Source organism: Blennius ocellaris (genome assembly GCF_963422515.1).
Source record: "Blennius ocellaris genome assembly, chromosome: 21".
Lineage (NCBI taxonomy): Eukaryota > Metazoa > Chordata > Actinopteri > Blenniiformes > Blenniidae > Blennius > Blennius ocellaris.
In genome coordinates, this window is record NC_137670.1 from 16,652,243 (window position 1) to 16,670,071 (window position 17,829).

The 17,829-nt window shown below is 44.7% G+C and overlaps 1 protein-coding gene across 4 annotated transcripts in view; it reads right to left on the reverse strand.

The window, feature by feature from the left end:
- Nucleotides 1–17,829, reverse strand: part of LOC308145382 (supervillin-like) — a 41,411-nt gene that overhangs the window by 15,728 nt on the left and 7,854 nt on the right. For 3 of the 4 annotated variants that reach the window (XM_080516794.1, XM_080516795.1, XM_080516796.1), the window contains 5 exons: nt 13,404–13,887; nt 9,629–9,663; nt 5,813–5,874; nt 2,267–2,364; nt 1,359–1,458 (listed from right to left, as the gene is read on the reverse strand). In XM_080516794.1, coding sequence (XP_080372920.1) covers nt 1,359–1,458; nt 2,267–2,364; nt 5,813–5,874; nt 9,629–9,663; nt 13,404–13,783 — 675 coding nt within the window. In that variant the 5' untranslated portion in view covers nt 13,784–13,887. Of the gene's footprint in view, nt 1–1,358; nt 1,459–2,266; nt 2,365–5,812; nt 5,875–9,628; nt 9,664–9,876; nt 9,909–13,403; nt 13,888–17,829 lie in introns of those variants that run through there. The other variant, XM_080516797.1, reaches the window with a different exon arrangement.

Here is a 17,829-nt window from a genome sequence, read left to right on the forward strand (position 1 = left end):
ACCTGTGATTTATGAGCCAAGAATGACAATCACTACGTCGCTATGTGGCCGGAAATGAGACGACTGAACGTCTTTGCACTTCCTGTCCAGGGTGTGGAATTTCTAGTTTTAATGCTTTTAAGGCCTGATTTACGAAGATCCCAAATAAAGATGGATGAATCATGTGCTCACATAAGCATATTGCACTTTTGCTTGTGTTTTGCACACAAGATCCAAAACAACACGTGCTAACGTGTTATGCACTGTGGGTGATGGAAAATCCAGAAATAAAACTTCCACGAGCCAGCTGAGGAAAAGCCTTTTAAATAAAAGCAGTCATTTCTACTGCAGGTTTTTCTAAGTGTGTTAAATATCGATCCAGACAGTCACTTTAAATAGTGTGTTATTTTGGCCCCAAGTTAGTAGAGATCAACTTCCACATGTGCTTGTGTGCAACATCCAATTTGCACGTTTGTACACATACACAAGCTTTATCCAATCACACCCATAATGAGAAAGAACTGAAAAGGGTTTTGTCTTAGTCAGCAAATCGACTTTATTAGGAACTCTCCCACATTTCCTTTTTTCCAGCTTCAGAAAAAAAAAAAAAATAAAAAAAAATGTGGAGTGTCGAAGGCCGAGTTTCAAAACTGTAATCATGAAGTCAATTATTATTATTATCATCATTATTATTAATATATATTTTTGTAATATTACTTATCACAGCAGCAGCTGCAACAACAGCAGACACCCTGCCAGGAGGGTCAAAGGTCACGAAGGAGTGCTGATTTAAGAGGCGATGAAGGACGGAGCCGATTGTGAGGCCGGCCGGGTGTGAAAGTGCAGCGCTAACCTGGTGGTCCCGCGCTAATGAACACCAGAGAGCATGACGTGTGCAGCCTGTGTGTGTGTGTGTGTGTGTGTGTGTGTGTGTGTGTGTGTGTGTGTGTGTGTGTGTGTGTGTGTGTGTGTGTGTGTCTGTGTGTGTGTGTGTGTCTATAAAATGTCATTACTTGCGAGGATCGCTTTAACGTTCGGGTGATGTAATAACATTTTGTCCTGGGCAGTTAAAGAGTCTGAGTGTTTGTTGCGACGGCACAATGGTGACGTGAGTTATAGGCTACGTGTAACCTTGTAACACTAAACTGAACCAGACCGAGGGAAGAAAAAAAAAAAAAAAATGTAAAAAAATAAAACGCCAAGCCAGCGTTGAGGTGAGTCAGCGTTTTGGAACCGGCTTCAGATGTGCAGCAGCAGCGGTCAGAACAATTGACCTTTGCAAACCCCATCCACATGAATGGGTTTCTCATACGAGTCATTTATTTATTTTCCATCGTGTGAAATGTAACTGATCACTTTTCATACAAAAAGAAACTCACCTTCTTTTCCTCTGCAGCAGCAGCAGCAGTGTGTTTATGCTGAGCTTCGTCTGGAGACTGTCCCTCATCCATCGCCCTGCTTATGTCCGTTTTAAGGAGGCTGAGAAATCGGCAAAGACAAAAGAAAAAGAACAACAACAGAGGGAAAATCAGTCTGTATGGGCCACAGAGTGATAACAGACACTGAAAGTAGAAGTTGTTAAAAACCACGCTATGATCTGGCAGCCTGAGCGGCCAAGCTGCACGCTCACAATCATGTCGTCCTTTCGTTTGTAACCTCCGACAGGCCATCAGATCCAAATCATCTCACTTCTTTTTTAAGACATCCGTTTAAAATAAACACTTCACATTTATTTATTACTGTATGAGGAATCAAAACAACATAACGACATGACTTGGGGGACATTTTGTGGATCAAACGTCCAAACAAAGCGACGGGACCGTGTGGAGTATTGTTTTGAACCGACCCACACCCGAGCACACAAACGCAGAACCCAGCGGTCACAGTCTGGCGCTCACTTCTGCAACTATTAGGTTAATAGTTGAATCGCCATGGCGACCACAGACACCCGACTCATGGTTGTGTTTATGTATTTGTGTACGTGTGCAAGGGAGAGAGAGAGAGAAAGCATGGCAAGCTCTGCAGGTTTATCTGGTTTATCTCTACAGCTTTTTACAACATTAGCCGGCCCTGTAATTACGTCTGTGCAGAATACGGTCTGCCCGCGCCGAGTGCGAGCGAGTCAGCTGTTTTCAAAGTGCCTCCGTCTCACTGCTTAGTGCCGTGCAAACCACGCCGGAGCCCCCCCCCCTTCCAAGTTTATTACAGGGCAAACGAGGCTCGCAAAGTGTTCACGTTAGCTGCTCGGATTGAGTGTTGGCGTCGAAAAACCATAACAAAGATTCACCTGGTTGAGGCTTCTTCTTCATCGCCGCCGACTAGCCGGCGCTTCCCCCGGTCGTGGGCATGCCGGCTCCTGCTTTCATCCTCGATCCCCTCCGCTTCCTGAAAGAACCAAGACGCGGGAGCTTAAAGGTGAGGCTTAAGTCTGAGAGCAACACAGCTCCAGTCCATTCGCACAGCTGTAAAGATATCTGGAGAAGGGAAGCGAATGAATGGATCAGGCTCCTCCTCCCTTCAACTTGAGGAGGACTGTTAACTCTTGCCACGCTACGTCTGAGTGGCTCGGAGGTCATCGCCTTAATGGGGGACTGGTGGTGCCGCACGGGGGTAAGTATGAGACGTGGACCCTCCCCGAGTACGCACTGTTAGAATTCTAATAAAAAAAGGAGTGAGCAATGCTGCTACGGTTTCCACATTAAATCATTGTGGTTTGTTCTTAATTCTTGGGCCTTCTTCAAGATTTACTGCTTCAGTTGGTGAGAATCTGACTCGCTGTCAACTGTAAGATCTCACATAGAAGAAACCAGGAGGGACTCGTTTTAGGACAATTATTTTTGTCCCTTATAAATGCATGGGCATTAAATCAATTCGTGTCTCCTCCGCGATCACTGGCTTCCTTTCAGCTTGTCATTTGTGTGCCATTTACAGTTGACCTATAACGTCACCTCCAGCAACAGTTTCTTTTTCTCTCGCCGGCCAAAAAGAAACAGTTTTCACCACATTTACAGTTTTTCTGGCTTGACTTTCACTTTCATTCACTTAATGGGACTTGGAAAACTTTAATTTCAGTCAAGCTAACGTGCTTACCATGTACTTTTAAAGCCCAGTTTTAGGCGAACCATGGCAACATTTCCTTTTTTAACGTGTCATGTAAATGTACTGATTGATTTAATGTTACGCATTTCGACTTGATTTGACTGAAACTCTGAAAAGCAGCTGTTGGTGCAGAGGAAAAGACTGCAAAGCCGCACATGCATTTTGAGCAGCAGTGGATTTTACAGAGTCATCAGATATTCAATACCGTTTAACAGAAAATGAGCCAGTTTGATGGGAAAAAAAAAAAAATGAAAATAAAGATTATCTTCAACTCTTTGAGGAATGTGACACTATCTTGTATGACCTCAGCTGAATAGAAAATAAATGGGAAAAGGCTGAGACACAAATTCAATTCCTTATCTTAAAAACTATTCAGTCTCCGAGTCTGACTTTTTTTCCCCTTCTTTTTCTTTTTCCTACTCGTGTAGAACGCTGCAGTTGTGTGAGACCTTTGTCAGTAAACATGTTGCTCGGCTCCTGGGGTGACCTGGTTGAAGTTAAGTGGATCTCCTGCTGTGAGAAAAACATCGGAAATGGCGCTCCCTTGAATTACAGAATTAGAGGCTACTTACAAACTAAGTGATGCTCACTGACTATAAAGAAGGCGCTTTCTTTTTTTTTTGTTTCCCCCACCCGGCAGGACACATTGCCGTCTGCAAAACAGACTTTTATACATTCGGGAATTTAAACTCTAAATGAGCGACATCGCTTCCTCAAAGTCCCTGTGTACATGTTATACTGCCGCCATCCATGTCAGAGAGCAGCCGGAGTGTAACCTCACTCCCACTCCGTCTCTCCTGATGGAGACACTGACTCACCAGGAGTGTGGAGGAGAAATGACTGATAAGTGAAAAGTGAAGACAGAAAAAGGAGGCGGTGTGGGGGGGGGGGGGGGGGGGGGGGGGGGTCATCGGTCACTCCATGCGACCATTTAACTGGATAATTTAAAATAACAAAACAATGGCTTGAAGATAGCCTCTTTGTGGGAGCCTGCTTTCCCAGCAAGGTCTCCTGGTTGCGATGACTTGCTGCCATCTGGGTTCACTTGGTCAAATTTGGCACCGCTCCTGGTCTGGAAAGGCCAAGTGAGAACAGCCATTTGCATCAAACATCGTGAAAGCGAACCACTGCTGAAACAAAAGCGGCCTGGGAAAGCTTAATACTCGGCTCATTTTCGAATCCCCCACAAGGATCCGAGGACATTATCGAGTATTTGTTCTTGAGTGCGTCTTTCAGCCCTCTGGACCTTTAATTTCCCACCGCCTCCGAGGACTGGGGCGAGCCGAGAGTCACGGCTTTGGCCGGGTGTGCATTCCAGGTGCGGGACAGCTCAGTGCTGCACGGAACATCTCAATTGGTTATTAATGGAGCAAACTTCCAGAGGGGAGTTAAAGTGTACAGCAGCTGTACTGGGAAAGGTTGCGTGTAAATCAGTGAAGAAGTGAGGGAAACGGACGAGACAGTGCAGGAGAAAATGCAGGTATATCAACTGACATTACGAGGTATTTTTTTTTCTTTTTAATTTAAAGCCTGGATTCAATGTGTGCTGTCATCTTGTAGGCATTTGGAGTTACTGAAGTGACGCTTTGGCAAACAATTTGGACAGAGTAGAGACATTTCCAAGAAATGTCAGTTGCAGAGATTCCATGTCGCATGCTGAGATTACATCACTTTGGAGGACACATTCTTTTTCCTGGAGATCCACCAAACCCATCCAAGGGGTTCCCAACCTTTCTTTCCCCTGGAAAACTTCACAGATTGCCTTTAAGGCTGCGGACCCCCTTTTCGATCTCTTACTTGCCAAACCATTACAGTGAAGCCACTCTCCGGCAGTTTCCCCACCAGTGCCGGACCGCATTGAGGTCTGATTCTACCCGCAGGACCGAGTGAAGTGTAAAAGTCAAAAGGAAAATACTAATCATTCGGTTAAAGTCACCGCAAACCGACAAAACTGAACAGCAGATACAAGGTTTGCAGTTGAAATATGGAGCAGTAGAAACTAGCTGTCAAGCTGCGATGGTGAATTTGATAAACGTTGCTGAAATCATTTGTTCTGAGGAGCTTTTCTCCAACATCAGTTCAAGGAGAAAGACTTCGGCAGGCGGGTAGGAGTTCAGATTTCCCTTGAGGAAATAATTGGTCGTTTATAAAAGGGGTCCCTTTGACTCCTCCCACAATCAGGCAGCTCTGCTCTGGCACATGGCACCACGAGAGGAAGAACTTCCTCCTCTTCCCATAGATGGGCGTGTGTGGGCGGAGCCAGTCCAGCTCACACAGACACAGCAGATTCTGAATGCAGCTCCAATGATCCAATATTCTAATGGTGGAAAATCAAGGAAAAGCTGGATTTGGGGCAATAAAATTAGAATAAAAATGTTTTTGAACCAACAAGACCATGTGAAAGTGTTGAAAAGCTGGAAAATATGACCCCTTTAATAGAGTAATAAGAGGTGGGTTAAATGTCAATATTTTCAAGATATAACAGTATTTCTGTGCAGTAAAAACTCATAGAATTCATCGGTCTTATTTTACTGGCCTGGCTCCATTCGTAAAGTCGTTTAGCAATGGCTTCAAATTATCTTCGGTCTGAGCCTGAACTGACACAACAATTATCAAAGTCATGTGGGCCTTTGACAATTTCACCACGCAAACTGATTCACAATACTTTTCCAGAAAATGAGTAATACAGACATGCAAACGGGAAAAAAAACGTGCGAGTGGGAACCAACCGTACCTTGAACAGAGACATCTTAGAGGTCACACTCGTCCTGCCGGGACCTCTCGGCTTCTCGTCCGCTGAAAAGGAAACACACGTACGTCGACGTAAACAACAGCGCAACAATACAAATTCCTGCGTTCAAACGGCAACACTGAATGAGTCAGCGTCACCAAGGAATGAAGTCTTAACACAGACAGCGCATGTTTGCTATCCACAGCATTTAGAGACACACACAAGTCAAGTGTTGAAGGGCAATGAGCTGTGCAACACAGCAAAGCAATGCCAGGTCAAGTGGAAGTTGTCTGCACCGGGGGAAAACAGCTTGAAAACTGCAGACTGGAAAAATAATAATGTTATTGACTTCTCTTGTGTTTCTAAGATGTCTATGGACCAGAAGAAATTAATGACAAGACCAGCCTCCGAGTCGCTGGGCACCAGTGGATTCAGTACGTCTCTACCTCATGCCAAAGATTCAAAGAACGATAGTTTCAAGAGTGGAAAAGAAATGCTAAGGATTGGTGCATATATAAGAGAGAGAGAGAGAGAGAGAGAGAGTTACCGCTCATGCGAGTCGACTGATCAAAACCAGCCATGAGAGCATAATCGTCTAACCTGAACAAAAGGAAGACATTAAATTTAATGATATTCCAAAACAACGCAAATTTCTGAAGTTAGCAAACTTATAACTCCAGTTCTGAATGTTTTTATTGCCTTCCCAATGTGGCATGTCGAGCCAAAACAACTGCGCGTCGACAACAAGCTCACTCTTTCCAGTCGGGGAAGAAAAAATAAATAAATAACTGCACCGCTCCGGTTATGATTTAGTCTTCCAAGCTCCCCTGCCGTCCAGCACCGAGCATGATTTAGTGCAGATGATGATGAAACACTAAACATTGCACACGGGTGACTCCGCTCCAGACTCTACTCTTATAGTTTTGATTTCAGTTTGTTGGGTTTTTTTTGTGTTTTTTTTTTTTAACATCACCATCCATCCAACATCCAAGGAAAAGAGAGCGAGAGAGACAGAGAGAGAGAAGATAAAACCTTTAAAGAGACGGGAAGAAAAGAATCCACTTAGGTTTATGATCCATCTTGAACGACCATGGAAAGCTTATTGAAGAGGCTTTTATAACCCCAGACGGGCCGATGCTACTTCTAACAGGCAGGATCGGAGGATTTGCGTCACATGACTTGTTGCCACGCTGCATCCAGAGTGGGCAGGGTCACCTGTACTCAGCGTGGGTACGAATATCAACACGCCTACAGCTTTGTGAGAAACAGCGTCTGACAGGCGTGTGGTTGGGGGGAAACCCTCGATGTCGCCACGAGCGGCGTTCTGGCTCAGAGGAGGATCTCCTTCATCTCTGCAGCGCTCTCACACGCTCACATTCCTCATCTCGCGACAAAATATACGGGGGCTATTCTTTATTCCGCCTAATTGGTTTATCCACAAGCCGCTATAAAAATGACTGAGAATCCAAGGGGAATATTTATTGTTCATTTCCCTGATATAAATCTGCATGAATCATGGTGAGGGAATTGTACACTGTCATGTATCATCCTTAAATAAAACAATTCAAATACTGTTTTATTTATTATATCTATTATAATAAACAAAAAGTGGATTCACGTCAGGAAAATCATGTCGTCTTGCCGAGTTTGCTTTTGTACTCACAGACTTGCAAACTTCTTGAAATCAGTAAAAGAGTATTTGTGCAAACTGCAAAAGAGTTTTATCCTAAATAGCTAATCGACATAAATAAGTGTGTGACACAAAGTCAGACCCGAACTTTCCAACTTGATTCACAGACTGTCCACAATTTATTGCTCTCGCAGCACGAATTATTCGGACTATTTTCAGGGAGTTTAGCGGTTTAGCGTGGAGTCTGACGGAGTTGTGAATCGCCTGCTACCGCGGAGGAGCTGCTGTTTTGTTGCCGCGGTCAGCGTCGTTCTCCTCGGCGAGCTGGCGTGTTAAAACGGTGGCTTCTGGCGGCAGAGCGCCTCGCCGTACAACGGCTTTGCAGACATCCACGTTGATGTGTTGCTTTACGGTGTTTTGAGCAAAAAATACGCTCAAACAGCGGACATGCCATGAAAAGTTTGTTAGCCGCAATGCTACTCCCCTCGCAGTGCAGCCGGCAGAGAAACACTTGTATCGTCATTTCAGTAACAGTGAAGCACAGACGAGGCTTCATGGATCGGAAATCTCCGAAGGTTGGATTATAAATTTCTAATTTAGCGCTAGTCCCACGGACTCGCCATCGGAAACGTGTAATAGTCCGTAGATATATGTAAACGGAAATGCCCTGCTTGGCGTGAAGTAAATTGTACGCATCATCATGACTGTGTTACTTTTGGTTTTTAAATACATTTATGTTATTTTTCTAATCTTGTCAGTAGGTGAAGTTGTACCAATCAATATGAAGGCGCTATGACCTTCATCATACCGGCGAAACAAAACTTCTGCAGAAGTGGGATTTTTTATTTTCAAAAATGCTTTTGGCCTTTTGGCTGATAAAACTACATCATTTCTTTAACTTTCTGTTGTGCCTCATATTACCGTCGATCTCAATGGATGAGACAGCTCAACAGTATCATTCATGACGTTCTTTAAAAAACAAATTGAACACACTCTGCTGAGAAACCGAATGAAGTTTTTACTGCCCAGGCCTTGGAAATATATTGAATCACATGCGTTTACTGTCAGCAGGTTATCGACTTTTCATTTCTGCGTCGGAAATTGCAGACCCTCTCATCACGGTTCAGGTTCAGCGAGAGGACGACGCAGCCGGTGGCGCTAGAGCTGAAAAAACAAGACTAGCACGACAGCCAGCGAGTAAGCGCCTCTGTCAAACACGCCGCGTGTTTGGTTAAGGGCTGAGATTTACTTACAGGTGGATACACCGGCTCTGACCTTTGTGATTCATGCTTAGGCTGCTACATGGAGAACGTCGGGGGGGGGGGCTGCAGGATTAGACAACCAGCATGTCATGTAACCCCAGCATTATCGATGCAACTGCTTGAGTTCTAGGATACACGGCGACCTTATGATTCACTGCTGATTCAGCTTCATTGTCTTGTTTTGAATACATCTGTGTTGTGAGGATGAAAGTGTAGTTAGTACACTCACTCACAAAAAATGTGCCCAGTTTGAACTTACAATGTTGAGTCTCCATGAGCTCCTTATATGTAATTAATTAGTGACTCTAAAATAGCCCGTGGATGTGAAAGACTGTGTGTGATCCTGCAAGCCGAAGTGGGAGCGGTGCAAAACATGCACTACCGAGCATGACCACACGCACCATCCTGACACCTCTCCGTCTCTGCCTTTATTTATCCGGTGCAGTCCGGCTCCGCCACACATCAGCGACTGACAAAGTACACAAGTCAGGGGGCATAATGTAAGCAGAGACGCATAAAGGCCGGCCAAGCCGAGTGGAAAGAGCGCCACGGACAAGGATCTCAGGCGGTGGGGCTCAGGTGGCAGACAGGAAGTCATTTTCATTTGTTTTCTGCAGCAGAAATGATTCGTAAAAAGACTTGAACGAGATATAAGTGGAACGAAAGGCAAGTACACTCACTAAAAGCTGCAACACAGGTGCCAGACATCTCCAATGAAAACCTCACCAGGGGGTCGGCCTGTTTATTTTCTTTTCACTTCTCAGTAGAAGACTATTAAAATGCCAATATGTTTAAAGCAGGTCGGGTAATCTAACATCAACACTGAGCTCAGTATTCCTTTCACGGCGGGTAACAGAATTTGAACGAGTGTGGGGATGAAGTGAAACAAAAGAGGAGAGTGCGGTGAAAGTGGAGAGTTCGTCTTACCCTTTGGCTCCTCTGTGTCACCGCTTCCCATCAGCCTGAGAGAGAGAGAGAGAGAGAGAGAGAGAGAAAGAGAGAGAGAAACAAATGAGGTCACTCTCAAACATAATGGAGTGATGACAGATTTCACATGTCTGTTACAAACCGACGCTGGAGAAGAAAAATACCATAGAAATCTCATACGTCCAGTGAAATAAAAAATAAACACAAACATAGCACTCTGGAGGGCAGAGCGGCAGTCGACCACTTACTGTGTGTCACTTGATATGAATCCTACAACATGTCCTCCCGCTGCTCTCGCAGTCCCATGTTGGCAGTGATATAACCGCAGCGCTCGCGGAGCATCTGAAGGCGGCCATTCATGTCTAAGTAATGGGCGTTAAAAATGGATGGGGACAGCAGCTGCCCCGTGGGGTAGCGGCGATGATGTAACGGGAGGAGGGGAGACGGCCGCTTTTAACACAATGGGGAATCATGCCGGACATCTGGGAGGGGTCAGGGGTCACCAGGGGAAGGGGAGACGGACCCAAGCTGCGTGATGGACGCCGGCCTAATATTGGCTAAACGGAGCCAGACAATTTTGAGTGCCTTGCATTTTGTTTTGCTTCGAGTGCGCCCCACTGTGCTTCATTAAAATGCTTGTAATCTCACACCGAGGCCGGCTTCAGAGTGCGCGCCATAAACAAACAGCAGCCCGCATTTTGGATTCATCATCGAGCGTGACATCTTTTGAGCAAAAGCAGAGACACTTGTGGTCATTTACCCCTGACAGATAAACAACTGAAGGAAAATGAACGCTGGAATCACCGGGGAACTGAGAGCACAGACATATTCCATGCCTAGCATTAAACAAACTACCACAGCACTCGATATCAATATTCTCGCAAACATATATGAAAAGTTTGATTTATTGACAGAGAAGCGTTTATAGCAGTCTGGCCCACAAAGAGATGGACTGGAAAAACATTGTTAATAAAACCGTGGCTCGTATATGACGGTGTAAAACACAATCGTCACAGTAAGTGCGGCAAGTCTATTCTGGCGATAAAGATCAGTTTTTAACAAACTGTAAAAAGAACAGGCGAGCCATGAAATAAATTCACGTAAGTGGTTTCTATTCAATTTTTCTTACTACAATGGCTACTTTTATTGAATAAAATATATTCCGTTTACGTGAAACCTGAGAATTTCACATGCAACCGTCGGCCCTCTCAAAGCTATGGCCGTCATATAACACGCTCAGCTGTATGCTTCAGGTTGGACAATGTAAATGTACTAAGCTGGAAATATTCAAATACACGCTTCGATAACAGATCAGACTCTGCACTGTTTGGATGTCTTATCAGATGTTAATGCACTGCCTGGGTTCAACTTTGGTCAGTTTGAAGCTGGCATGTCTACCCATTGCTTTGTAATGTAGGGAAAAACGAAGCTCTACCAGACTGAGGGATTCCTTGTTTGACATCGATTTGAATTTACCAACAAAACAAAAAAAAAGGGATGCAACAGTCAATATCATTGCTGGCGGTGATGATGGGTTAGAGGGCTGCAGTTATGTAAGGTTGCCCTTTTAAGGCAATTACTAACAAGCTCACAGTTCGATGCCACCTCGCTCTCCGACTCTCCCCCCCGACTCCTCCTTCAATAACAGTGTTTAGTGACGCTGCCTCTACCCCACCCACACTCTGACAGTCAGCTGGAGGGGAGGAGGGGGATCTGCCCCGTGCTGCCAAAACAAAACAAGGGAGGAGGAACAGAGTGGGGAGAGAAGATGAGCTCCAGCCATCAAACACTGTCAACTTCCTCACTGTTGCTTTTATAAATCGCACAGAATGAGAGGGAAGCAAAAAGGGAGAAAAGACTTGTAATTATCACCCGGTTTGATGTTTGCAGGTACATTACCTCTGTAATGACTCCGTAATGTCAACAATAATCAGCTTGAGTCCTTCTCTGTCCCGTTTCTAATCCCAGAGGATTGAATAAACCTTTGAGCCAACAGCACAATTAGTTGTATTTACGCCACACGCTTAATAACACACAGACAAACCCACAAAATCACCATAACACAGTCAAACAGGAGGAAGCTCCCTGACACAGTTAAGTACACACTATGAAACTTACATAATACACACATACACACACACACACACACTGGCAGGAGCTTCAACAGGTCATGTATAGAAATCAAATTAGAGATATCGAACGAAAAAAAGTTAGACGAAGCGCACGAGACAATGCTTAAGCTGTATGGGTGAATTTTATACGTTTTGGAATGTCGCCCTTCAACAAGCAAAAATTCCTGCCCGTGGCAGATAAAAGTTGTTGACAGCAGTCTTCATTATCTCCGAGCCAGCTGAGCTCCGGTTTCCTTGATGCTATTCTGGTAGCCGATAAAAAAAACATGCAAAACAAGCTTCTCCTGCAGGTTCTGTGAATATATGCGACACTCTTGTCATAAAGCGCGACTAACGTCAACCCGGTATCATTTGTGTAAAAGCTACAATCACGTGAAAGCAACTGTAGCAATGCACCAATTGTGTATGACTCTGCTGGTGAGTATGCGGCTGATAACAGCGTGAACACAAGGGTCTACATTTCGGATTGCGGCATTCAAAAGGCAGCGCAGCTGGACTGTGCCACGCAGCGCGCATCAGAAGTGAACAGACAAGATGAGTGGCTGGCGTGACAAAACACATCACACATCTTTTCTGCTCTCTGTAATTAAAAAAAAAAGCAAGTATGCGTTTGTCATGCTACCCTGTCTTTTGACAAATACTCTCTGCGCTGCGTTAAAGCACTGCTCAAATATTCACAAATAATACAGGGATTAAAAAAAAAAAAAAGATGTATATCTCTCAAAAAAGATCAGATTTTGATAGCTGAGATCTGTAGACGTCCTTCATCCACCTCCTTTTTTGCCCTTTTTCTTGCATGTTCCAACACAAGACATGCAATCTTGTTCATAACATCCAACAGTCAAACAAACAGAGGAATTAGTATTATGCTTCATGAGGCAAAAGGTTGATTTAGCACAACTAATTAACTTCACCAGCACACATTTTGACGTTATCGCAACACGGTGTCAATCTCCACACGTCTCTTTCACATCTTTCCCCCCAGGCAGTTTTTTTTGTTGTTTTTCCATCTCCCTGTCAGGAACAGACAAGTTCGGCTATGTGCACAACGCACAATCCTCAGCTTGATTAGAGCCCATGTATCCCCAGACCCATGACTGGACATGTTTGACTCCATCTATGTACAACTCTCAGAGGGGAATTCCTGCCAGCCAATGAGAAATCTCCCCAAGTCTTGCAAGTCGCCCTGACAACGCCGCTTTGTTATTACCAGACTAGTTAAATGTGTGCGATCCCCCCCCTCACGACTGGAGAGCGAAGCAAAACAAGCAGCTGGTAGTTCATCACAGCCAAAGCATATAACGGCAAAATAAATGTGGCCGTCCTCCGCCTCGCGCACAAGGCCAATTTTGGAAATACATGCAGTCGTGTTGATATCAAACAGGAGATACAGCACAAAGTGTTCTCTAAATGTGCCAAATTGTTGCCTCTTCTTCCCGCGCTGAGTGCCAACAGGCCCTCCGACAGTCATCCGGCGAGTGTTTTTACTGGCTACGCAGCAAAGGTTCTCGACACACTTAAAGGAAAGCCACTGGCATTAGTCTTCTGACACTGTGGTTGGGCATTGTGTCTGCTCTCGCGCCAACAACAGGAACCAGCAGGGTGCGTTTGCCGTAACGTTGTGACAACATGGACGAGCTCACCTGACATTAGAAGACATCTTGAAGGAAGACGTGATCTCCGTTGTGTCTGTCCTGAGGTGACTGGTAGCCTCCTGTCCCCGGGCGGGCTCCTCGTGGCCATATCTCCCGGCGTCTGCGGCTTTATTCCTGAGGCCCCTCTTTGTGAACGTCTGCTCGGCTCCATTATCCTCATGTTTTTCCTTCTCCTTCTCCTTGACTGCAGACGCTATCGTCTCGGCCGGGTCGCCAGCTTTCTTGTCCCTCCGGACATATTTGGAGGTGAATTCCTCGGTATTGCCGTAGCGCTCGGCCAGCTCCCTCCTCCTCTCTGCCTTGTAGCGAGCGATTCGCTCGGCCTTGGTCTCCGGGGCCGAGTTCTGCAAGGTGTCTAAGCCATCCATACTGCAACTGACTGTAGCTTCAGTTCTGTGGTTCAAAGTTGGGACTTTGTTTTGCAGGTATGCTCTTAACAGCAGTCGCTCACTCCATTAAAACTGCCCCGGTGCTGCAAAAGAAAAAAAAAAAGAAAGAAAGAGGACATCATTAGTACAGCAGGATCACAGAGAACAATGGAAGAAGACTGGCTCCCAGGGAGTTGTGCAAGACTGGATGTCGCAAGACATACGCTTTAATGGCTGAAGCTGATTTTACTGGCACGGCTACAGATCTCTAAGCCCAGCCTTATCCTGACCTTCCCTGTCCACCCCTCATGGACATGATGTCAGCCAAGCACAAAAGGAAAGCAGTCACCACAGTGAGCCGCTCATATAGCCTCTATTGCATGGGCTCATTATGGGCGAGCTGGAAAGAAGAAGGGGTCATAAAGACAAAGACATCACATAACATCTTCATCCGGTTTTATTCCTGACTTAGCTGAAGCTTTGTACACAGGCTGTTCAGCTCTTAAAAGCCATCCCACCTCATATTGACTGCATTAACTGCACAAAACGATCCATGATAAACTTGCTGTTGCCCGTAAATTTGAATCGGAGAGTGAATGTGTTTTCCTGTCCGAACTTGCAGTGTTACCAGTAAGTAGAGGGTCTCCAGAACGATGCCTTGTGGAACAGCATTAAGAATCATCTGTTAATGGAAAATGTTCATATTTAATGTGGCCAAAGTGCCGAGTAATGACGTTATCTGTATTCTTAAGTAAGTCGACAGAAGAGAAAGCTCAAACTGCAGTGAACGCGCCAATTAAACAAGGACTGCACAAGTTGACACCAGCAGGATTTCATATTCTGGTCATCAGCCCCAGACACAGCATGAAGCATTAATGCAATGTCGCTGGTGTCAAATTACAAACAAATGATGCTGTTGTGATAAAAGCTTTCTGAAAGCAGGAACGGAACTTCTTAGATAAGCAACTTAAAAGAAAAAAAAAAAGGTGAAATAACCTTAAGCAAGGGTCAAGTGGAGGACAGCCAAAATGAGAGATGACTTAAAACTTCTGAAAATGTGGAAAATCCACTTGAAAAAGTTGTCATGTAAACTGGATCTAAAGCTGCCACATTTTTAGCACGGTGAAACTGCGACGTTTTGACCATTAGTAACAGCTGGAAGGTAGCAAATTGGGAGTTTATTTTCTCATTTTGAAGTATTCACACAGCAGGAAACCACACATGGTTCAAATGCAGAGGTTTGAGCAAATTAAATGCATCGTCAGCAATAATCATTATGTGCCGCTCCTGCCCACAACACACTGATCACAGGAGCTTTTCCAGACATATTTCTCATGGCACAAGTATGCTCGTGAAGCAATTGGACGGTGAAGAGGACAAAAGAATGGAGAGAATAATTTAAGGAAGCAAAGTTTATCTTATCCTCCCGGTTTCAAGAGTTAATTTAGCACATACATTTTCACATTTGTGAAACACAGAGGCATGAGAGGGCTGCATTTGCTCAAAGTATGTCATGGGAGTGGAAAGAAGAAAGTAGAAAAGTGAAGAATGGGTCAAAGCACAGGGGGAAATGGTCTGGTCACAGAGGTGGAATAAACGAGTCGACTCCAACAGTCTATCCTGTAATGATGACAAATCTCAAGAGCGCCTCTTATGACCCTCCACCACCTGCTGCTTTATGAACGCTGACCCAGAATCAAGTCCCCCGACTCCCTTCAGATACAGCCTTGAAATATTACACAGGAAATCGGTGTATACATTGAGGAGGAGGTGTCGGTATGTCAGTCTTCATCTTAACCTTTCCCACCGCTCCTTCTCCTAACAAAGCACTGCTCCGCTAAACACTGGGAAAAGCACAGTGACTCCCTTGTGTACATTTAAATGCAGTTAAACCATAAACTGCGCCTTTGCCGGATGATTACACGGCGTCTGCTCATGCCTGTAATGCCGACCGTGTCCGAGACTCGGCGAAATAGATGCGCTTTGCAGAAAGACACCCTCCATCTGTTTGTAAATCCACAAATCGGCACAGTTCACTTCCAACGTAGCTTGTTGAAAAGCATCTCTAACTGATTCTACGCCGGCAGAACAAAAGTAGAACAGATCTCTGGTATGTACCCATGCTCACATGGGGATAGAACTTGGATCTGGAGTTTTATACATGACATGAAAAACAAAAGCCCTGCCGGTGATGCAGGCCTAATCGATTGGCAGCAGTAAACCCACTACAATGTAGCCTGAAGCGCTCCAGAGCTCCACAGTGAAACAGAGAGAGGATGTTATACGAGCAGTATTCCCTTTCAGCTCGAGGGTTAAAGAGTTACGACTTAAGATCAGGTTTGTTTTGATTAGTGTGATTGGTGTAGTAAAGAAGGTCTGATGGCAATACTGGCAAAACATACTCAATTAGATGAGCAGTGAAGTTTGTAAATCCCTCACCCCTCGTATACACAAAGCCTTGATTTTTGTCGTCAACAACCAGCGCTCATATCTTTAAGCATACCTTCAAGGAAAGCCTGAGAATTGCCTTATGAAGGCAAAGCGATCTTGAGTTTGGATGTTGATTTCAGGACGAAGGCACACGCTTACATAATTCACCTAGGTCACTACCTATAAAAGGAGTGCTCCACAGTACACTAAAGCTTGTCCGTGGAGACCCGGAACATGGAGGTTGCTTTGTTTGGAAGCTGCCTCTGTTATTTCAAAGCGGCGATGTGGGGGGACTGAGCACACAGCTGTGAGTCATGCATTAAAAATCATCTCCGCTATCAGCAAACTGTGGCACCACCCTGACTATTGGTATTGTTCTGGGGTTTGATTGACACAATCATGAATAGCTTTTGGTGTCTGCTCCCATTTGCGGAGGTTTCTTCACACAAGTAGAGCAACCAGGAACATGCAGGATCAATCAACATCAGGACAGATTTGGCACTTTGTCTGAACAATAGTTCCAAATACACGACGATAGCTAAACTAACAATGTGGTTCTGGCAATGGTGCAGCTGCCTTGCTCAGTATGCAGCTCGACCTGTCCTACCTGTTAGCACATTCAAGTAACATCATTTCTGCTCCTCTAGGGCATGTAAACAAAATGAATGCCTCGTTCTCCAATCCCCGACCCGTTCCTTCCCACTGGGAGCGTTTACTGACCAGGACAGGAAGGTCCGTCTCCACACAGGTCAAGTCAGTCACTTCCTGACTGCGCCCCACATCTTCCCTCATAATGGCTCGATGAAATGGGAAAAAAAAAAAAAAAAAAAAACACCTGGCAGATAGCCAAACTCCCTTCAGAAATGGGATGGGTAAAGTCAGTGGGAAAACTCGGAAATGCTTCAACAGTCAGACATTTGTTTCTCAAACTCTTTGGGGGGGAAAAACTGCTTCAGATTTAGAGTCATTATTTCCTCTTCTGCACCAAGATTGCCCCAGATTTAAATGTTTGCCTCTCTGCAAAGACCTCCAGTGATTATCAGCAGTTACTTTAGATTGCATAATACCTGTTTAGTCCAAACGACTGCAAATTACCACAAATGCAGAAGTTACAACACCCAGCAGTTATAAACCCATTTGAAATTTGTGAGAACGGTTTGTTGAGGTCGAGTAGGTTTTTTCTTTTTTTTTTTGCACGTCTGGGAATCGCACAATACAAAGAGTTTCTGGTTGGTTTGAACTCTGGAAAGGTTTTGTCACTAACTATACTGGTGAAGCACTGGGGAATTTGGGCTGTATATGCAGTTAATTAAAGAACTTCACCGATTGTCTCCAGGAAAAAAAGGCCAAACATAAAGCTGCCACAAAGACTGAGGACGGTCTGGAGGCTACCTGACTGTGTATTCTTTCAGAAAATCCCATGTTCCCTTGAAAGGACAGCCCAGGAATGCAGCCAACACCCCTTTTCATAACCAGTAGACTTGCATTGGAAAGGTGGTTTAAAAAAAACAAACAAAAAAAACCAACTCATAAGGTTTGAAATCTTTAAATAACAACCACTAAATTAGATCAGAACTAAGCGATGTGCATGCTGACAATGTAGAGCAAACATTTAG